Source organism: Cuculus canorus, chromosome 2, assembly GCF_017976375.1.
Source record: "Cuculus canorus isolate bCucCan1 chromosome 2, bCucCan1.pri, whole genome shotgun sequence".
Taxonomy (NCBI): Eukaryota; Metazoa; Chordata; class Aves; order Cuculiformes; family Cuculidae; genus Cuculus; species Cuculus canorus.
The window spans coordinates 161,524,315-161,531,966 of record NC_071402.1 but is presented as its reverse complement, the minus strand read 5'-3'; the positions used below and the strand labels follow the sequence as shown (position 1 = coordinate 161,531,966).

General features: G+C 63.1%; 1 protein-coding gene across 1 annotated transcript; it reads right to left on the bottom strand.

Moving 5' to 3' along the window:
* Positions 1 to 268: 268 nt before the first annotated feature.
* On the bottom strand, positions 269 to 7,652 carry GBX1 (gastrulation brain homeobox 1). Its single transcript, XM_054058481.1, has 2 exons — positions 7,162 to 7,652; positions 269 to 789 (listed from the first exon to the last, which is right to left on the bottom strand). The coding sequence occupies exons 1-2, from the start codon at positions 7,619 to 7,621 to the stop codon at positions 269 to 271; spliced, it is 981 nt and encodes a 326-aa protein (XP_053914456.1). The 5' UTR covers positions 7,622 to 7,652.

The following is a 7,652-nucleotide window of genomic DNA, read 5'->3' as shown; positions in this document are numbered from 1 at the left end:
ATGCTCAGCACCGTGGAAGAACCTCGCCTCGCTCCATAGAAAATAATTTATTGAAATCACAGCTATACAGGGGTGGGCAGCGCAGCCCCGGCCTCAGCCCCAGCCGCCCGCGCTCCCCGTGTCACGGGCAGACGGACACGCTGCCATATGTACAGTGTTTACATGGAATAAATAAGGGACATGTACAGAGGAGCAGGAGCAGGTGCTGCGGCCGGGCCGCCCCGATGCTGCCGGCCACCCCTCCCAGGGTCCAGCGCCCCGACGGCGCTCAGGGCCGGGCGCCCTGCTCGATCTGCTGGTGCTGGCTGCGCACGGCGAAGCGGTTGACGTGCACCGGGATGGGCACCACGATCTTGGGGTTGCGGACGGGCTCTCCCGAGCGGTTGCTGACGTTGCCCGCCTTGATGCGTTTCCACTTGGCACGGCGGTTCTGGAACCAGATCTTCACTTGCACCTCGCTCAGCTTCAGGGCGTGTGCGATCTGCGAGCGCTCCGTCAGGCTCAGGTACTTCTTGCAGTGGAATTCCTTCTCCAGCTCCAGCAGCTGCTCACTGGTGAAGGCCGTCCGCCGTCGCCGGCTCTTCCCGGCGGCAGAGCCCGGTGGAGCCTGCTCAGCGGTGGGACCCCCCTTGCCCTTGCCTTTGGTGCCCAGCGCACCGGCAGCCGCCCTGTCCAGGAAGGGCTCCTCCTCGCTGTCACCCGCCGAGCTCTCCTCTTCCCGCTCGCTACACGGCGTCGCTGCCGACTTCACCTCCGCCTTCTCCTCGTCCGAGCTGTACGCCTTCCCATCTGCGAGGCACAGAGCGTCAGCGCCCGCCGCCTCCTCCCACCCTGGCCGAGCGTCCCCCGCGCCCACGGAGCACCCAGATCCACCGGAGAAACAGCTCCCCCGGCACCGGTTGCTCGCTCAGCCCTGCCGCACGTGTCACCATCCCCATCCCACAACCCATCCACATCAGCATCCCTGCCTCATTCCAGTAGAGAACAACCCTTCCAGACCTCGGCATCCAGAAAGAAGTCCTGTGACTTCCCCCTTGGCCCCTCTGTCCCACCCCACTGCATCAGCCCATGGGTGATGTTCGCCCAGGAGGAATCCAGCCAGGAGGAGCTGAAGGAACACCCTGGAATCAGCCCAGCAAACACCTCCACAGGGCTCTGCAGTGGAATTCCTGCTCCCAGCTCCCCCTCCCTCCCCTCAGGGTGCAGGGAACAAGGTGCTGATGCTCAGGGCTTGTCTCCCCCCGCCAGCCTGTGCAGAGGGGCAGGATGGGGTCTGCCAGCATCCCTCAATGGCAGGACCACATCGCAGGCCACCCAGACAGGAGGCAGCACCTGGACCTCCACCCACACCTCTATTACACCGCCTGCAAGGGTGTTGATAAGAGTACAGGAGTATGAATCTTCTTGCCAGCTTCTAGTGTCCCACACTGCTGCCTGAACGACTGAGCAGCCATGGAGAAAGGGAGGACAAGGGTGGGAGACAGCAGGAAGGAAAGGGGCCTGAAAGCCAGTCACGTCATGGGTAGAAGGGCTCCAACAAATGCCTTGCAGGAGAGCAAGCGAGAAGAAGCTCCCAGCCACAGCCGGGGATGATGGAGGGAGAGGACTCAGAGCTACACACAAGCAGATGAAGAAGCTTTTCTGCTATGTTGAGACTGGAAGAGACCAGAAAACTCTCCAAGCCTGACCCACCGCCAGGAATCGCTGCTGGAAGGAGCGGGTCCTGAAGTGCTGCCACTCTCAATGTGATCCTACACGCAGAAGGAGAAGCAGCAGCTCTCCGAGCAGTGTCCGGGTTCTGGCACGTGCACCGTGTGCCGCTGGATCCATGGGCAGCTCGCCTCGTCTCAGAGGGAAAGGCAGAGCAGCCCTGAGGTGCCTGAAGGTGCAGGGTGGTGAAAACACAAGCAGTAACTGCAGGAAACTGCCTGAGCCCAGGAGATGCTCGCAGGAGTCCTGGCTGCTGCGGAGCTCCCACACCCCTGTCAGTCCTGAGAGTCCCGGTGGCTTTGCAGAGCTGGAATCATCTCTCTGCTCCTCCTGCTGGAAAGAAACTCCTCCATCTCTATTCTGCTGCAGAAGAGGCAGTGACCTCTTTCTTTTGGAGGGTCAGGGTTGGTGGGTGGCCGTAAAGCCCCAGAGAATTTGTGCTGGTGGGGCTGAGGGTGAGGAGCAGGTCGCAAGGAGCACCTCAGCTGCCAAAGTGCAGCCTCCTGCAAGCACTCTGCCGAGAAGGAGAGCTTTCGTTTCCATGCTTCACCTCTGTCTGCTGTAGCACTGGGCCTGACAAGATAAGAGAGCTCTTCTGAGGATGTCGGTGCCTGCACTGAGCACACTCACAGGGACTCTGCCCGTCCCAGCAACGGAGGACGGTGTCCCAGCAGCCGCACTGCCAGGCAGCGCTTATCGGGAGGTTTGCTCTTGAGTGCCCAGACTGGAAGAAGGCTGAGCTGCCAGCTGCAACGCGGCACCCTGTAAAACTGGTGTTGCCTCTGGACACGCTCATCTGAACCAGAGCTCATTGGTCTCTGGCAGACCAGTGCATCTCACGTTTGAGTGTTATAAAAGGGATGGGTTTGCAGCAAGGAGCTCAGGACCTGATGGTGATAGAGTTTAAATCAGAGGTTTTCCCAAGTGAAACGGATCTATGGGTCACCAAGATTGTCTCCATCAAGGAAACAAAAGAGGCAGAGAACTCACCCACTTGATGGGAGAATGTGCTGAGGCTCTCAACAGCTTCTGAACAGGGGGTGAAACTGCCATGAAGGAAAGCTTTGGGACTTTGGAAAAGCAAACAGGGAGGCAGCAGGTGAAAAATAGGTTTGACAGCTGCTTTGCTCTCCACCAAGTCCCAGCTGTTTGTTGGTCTTGTTATGGATGTTGTGGGCATGGTGAGAGGTCACAGGTATCAAATGTATTCAAGCAGGATCAGGGAAACTCAGATCAGGATGGGTGTTGTGACAGCCAGAAGAGCTCTTTGTTATGCTTATAGAATCCTGGAACAGTTTGGGGTGGAAGGGACCTCAAAGCCCATCCAGTTCCAATCCCTGCCATGGACAGGGACATCTCCCACTGGATGAGGTTGCTCAAAGCCCCATCTGACCTGGCCTTCAACGCCTCCAAGGGTGGGGCAACCACCCCTTCTCTGGGCAGCCCGGGCCAGGGCCTCCCCAACCTCACAGGAGAACATTTCTCCCCAAGATCTCATCTCAATCTCCCCTCTTCCAGCACAAACCCATCCCCCCTCATCCTATCCCTGCCCTCCCTGACAAAAAGCCCTCCCCACCTTCACAGGAAACACAGAACCTCTCCTCACCCCTGACCAGGTGTGCAGTTACCACATAAACCCAGTGGAGGGTCCCAGCCCACTGCCTGGGTCTCGGTGGAGACCTCCACAGCTCAGGAACGCACTCGGGAGAGGTGCAGAGAGCTGGGGTGTTGAGGACCTTTAGCCCAGGGGTCGTTCTCTCTGTTGCAGCTGTAGCAACAGACCAGGCTCAGAGCTTTGCTGCTTCTTGCCATCAGCTTCCCTATGCACCTCTCCCCTCCCAAGGAGTGTGACAGCAGCTGGAAGTGAGTTTGAAACATGAGATGCAGAGAGAGAGGTCCTGGAACAGAGCATCGGCTCCTTCGGCTCCTCCAGCAAGCGACTGATCTTGTCTCCATCGGCACCTGCACGATGGAGACACTAACGGAGCCCGGGGACAGATGTCATCACTTTAGGGTATTGATGTCAGCAAAACAGACAAAAGGAGGCGTTTCTTCTTCACCTGGGGCTTCTGCAGACAAGAGCCCTGTGGAACACCTTGCCCCAGGATGCGGCTGATGCCAAGTGTCTCTCTCCCTTCTGGTGGACTCCAGGGGAGCCTCGATAAGGTCACAGAAGAGGAACCGGTCAAAGGTTACTGAATATGCAGAAACACCACCTGGCTCAGGAAGCCCCCAAGGTGCAGGCGGATGGATGCGATGGAAGTGTCATTTCAGACAGCATCGCACAGGTTGTGCTCTCTTGCTCCTCCCTGGACGATTGTTTTTGGCCAGGGCCACAGGTAGGAAGCTGGCACAAACTGTATTATAGAGAGGTGTTTGATGCCTCCTTTTGACACCAGTCATGTTCTCTTCCTTAATTGTGGAAAAAGCCTGCAGCAGCCGCACTGGCTTTTGTCTAAGATGGCTGGTGAAACAAACCCCGTTGTCCGTCTCCAAGGGCTTTGGCCGGTACAGTCAGGAGAAATGTTGGGTCAAGGAGAAGTGGGGCAGGTTTGGCCTGGCAAATCCCCTTGGACCTGGGCAGAGCAGCCCCGAGAGTCAGGTCCGCATGGGCACCTGCTGGTGCGGAAGGACAAGCATCCTTCACAGCTCCAGAGCAACTGCGGTGCTAAGAGACAGCGAATCGACAGCAGCGAACGAACCGCAGTAGCAAAGCCTATCTCGTTCCATCGTACGAGCCGGCCGCAACAGGGAACATCTTAGAGATGGGAACTCTTGCTATGGGGAGCGGCCGCTGTCTGGGACAGCTCATCCGAGTCCCTTGGGAGAAGGCGACACATTTGGCTTCACTGCGGAGGAGCCGGGATGGAAAGCAAGCCCGAGTACAGTTTGTTTCCCTGCAGAGTGGGAAGATGTGGTCACGCAGGGAGCTGGTTTGGGGCAGGGCAGGGCCCCCCGAGGAGACTTCTCCAACAAAAGGGAGAACACACCGGTCTTCTGACTCAGCCCAGAGGCCTGGGAGCACCAAAGCCCCCGTGAGCCAGTGGGGAGGCAAAAGGCCCTGGTTGCCCTGCTGAGGGGTGAGGCTCAGGGAGAACCCGAGCGAGGGACAGGGTCTCCTGAGGGAAGAACAAGGCAGAGCAAGGAAAAGACCTGGGCTTAAGCAGGAGAGGCTGAAGATCAAGAAGCAGCAGAGACTTTTCAGCACGCAACCATGCTGGGAAGCGTGTGAAACAAAGGTGGATCTCAGAGGTAAGCAGGGAGGCAGCAAGGGCCACGCCACGGGAAGCCACAGCTGGTCTGTCCCACTCTGGCCACAGAAGGGGCACCTCAAGCCCTTTGCTGCAGGAGCTGAGGTGGAAGAAGGCAAGATCTGGGTGATAAATATGGAGCAACAAGTCACCGAGGCCAGTGCCTGTACGCTGGAGGGAGCTGCTGTGGCTCACAAAGGCGATGACACCGCAACCACCCTCGGTCAACAGCGAGTGGAGTCCCGGTAGTGGAGTCACTGCCTGCCCACACCGTTGGGCAAAGCTGGTGCCGAGGCTGTGGGCACAGTGGGGTGAAGGGGAGCAGAGGGAGGCAAAGGGGAGCAAAGGGGAGCAGAGCAGCAGAGGGAGGCAAAGGGGAGCAGAGCGAAGGGAAGTGGAGTAGCGGAGGGAGGTAAAGGGGAGAGGGGTGAAGGGAAGCAGAGCAGTGGAGCGAGGTGAAAGGAAGCCGGGTGAAGGGGAGCAGAGCAGCAGAGGGAGGTGGAGGGGAGAGGAGCGAAGGGGAGAGGAGCGAAGGGGAGAGGAGCGAAGGGGAGAGGAGCGAAGGGGAGAGGAGCAGAGCGGCCACCCGTGAACGGGAGCTCGGAGCACCGGCAGCTGCAGTGGAAGAGGGAGACCCCAGCCCCGCCACTCACGGCACCGTGCGGGGCTCCCCCGCGGCGCAGTTGCCCCGACCGGGACCGGAGCGGGGACCGGAAGGGATGCGCGCGGTCCTGCATCCCGGTGCCAGGACCTCGGAGAGCTCCGCGCCGCCCCGGTCGCAGCCGCTCCGGTCCCCACCGCTCCGGTTCCGTTCGGCTGTGGCTCCGGTCCCCGCTGCTCTGGTCCTGCCTGGCTCCGGTCTTCGCCGCTCTGGTCTTGCCTGGCTCCGGTCCCCGCCGCCCCGGTCCTTCTCGACTCCAGTCCCCATCACTCCGGTCCTTTCCTGCTCCGGTCCTCATCATTCCGGTCCCCGCCGCTCTAGTCCTGCTTGGCTCCGATCCCCATCACTCCTGTCACGCCCTGCTCCGGTCCCCGCCGCCCCGGTCTTCCTGGCTCCGGTCCCCATCAATCCGGTGCCCGCCGACCCGGTCCTTCCCGGCTCCGGTCCCCATCAATCCGGTGCCCGCCGACCCGGTCCTTCCCGGCTCCGGTCCCCATCAATCCCGTCCTCGCCGCCCCGGTCCTGCCGGGCTCCAGTCACCCCCCGGCTCCGGCCCCGCTCCCCGTCGCCCCGGTCCCGCTCTGCTCTGGACCCCGTCGCCCCAGTCCCCCTCAGCTGCAGCTCCGCTCCCCGCCTCTCTGGTCCTGCCACCCAGGTCCCCCCCAGGGGCTCCAGTCCCCACAACCCAGGTCCCGCCCGGCTCCGGTGCTGCCCGGTCACGGCTCCGCGGCTCCGGTGCTGCCTGGTCCTGCCCGGCTCCGGTCCTCGCTGCCCCGGTCCCCTCCGCCCCGATCCCTCTCAGCCCCGTCCCCCGCCGCAGACAGTGCCCTCCGGCTTCAGCTCCGGTCCCCGCCACCCCAGTCCCGCCCGGCTCCGGTCCCCGCCTCCCGGTGCCCCCCGGCTGCGTGTCCAGACTCCGTTGCCCCGGTCCTTCTCGGCTCCGGTCCCCGCCCCGTAGCCCGGGAGCGGAGTTTCGCTCCCACCCGACAAAGTTGCTGGCGCTGCGGGGCCAGCGCAGAAAGGGTGCAACCGGCCCGGTGCTCCCGGTTCGTCCCGGCGGGACGGGGCTGCAGAGAGCGGGGACCGCTCCCACCGCCCCCGAACATCGCGCCACGGAGCATCGCATCCCGGTCCCCGCCGACCCGGAGCGTGGTGCCCGGTCCCTGGAATATCGCATCCCAGTACCCCAGAGCATCGCATCCCGGTCCCCGTCGACCCGGAGCATGGTGTCCGGTCCAATGGAACATCGCATCCCGGTACCCCAGAGCATCGCGCCCCGGTCCCCGCTGACCCGGAGCATCGCATCCCGGTCCCCGCCGACCCGGAGCATGGTGCCCGGTCCAATGGAACATCGCATCCCGGTACCCCAGAGCATGGCGCCCCGGTCCCTGCAACCCCAGAGCATCGCGCCCCGGTCCCCGCTGACCCGGGTCCGCTGCTCCCCGGGGCCCCGGGACCGTCTGCGGCGGCGAGGGAGCCCGGGCAGGGGCCGGCGGCGCTGTGCCGGTTCCGTGCGGGTCTGTCCGGTGCCGTTCTTACCTGTCAGTCCTGGGAAGGGGTCCGGGAAGTGGAGCGGCGGCTCTTGCGGTCCCTTGTCGCGCCCCGGGGGCAGCTCCTCCGCCTCCAGCCCCTCGGCGCCCCGCCGGCAGCCGGTATCGGGGGCGGCCCGCGGCGGGGGCAGCTCCTGCGGAGGGTAGAAGCCGTCGGGGGGCTCGGAGAAGCTGGGCAGGGCGGTGGTGAGGGCGACCATGGAGGGGACGGCCTGGCCCAGGCTGGCACAGAAGGTGTTGGTGAGGCGGCCGGCGAAGGAGGCGAGCGGCGCCAGCGGCGGCAGCCCCGACTGCAGCGGCGCCGGCGACAGCGCCTGCGGCAGCACGAGCGGCCGGTAAGGCATGAACATGGGGTACCCGGTGTAGAGGAGGTGCCCGGAGCGCGGCGGCGGCGGCCCGATCAGCGAATCGATGGAGAAGGCGGTGCCCTGGCCGCTGGGTCTCTGCATGGCGAGCGGGGCTCAGCCGGCAACGACTGCC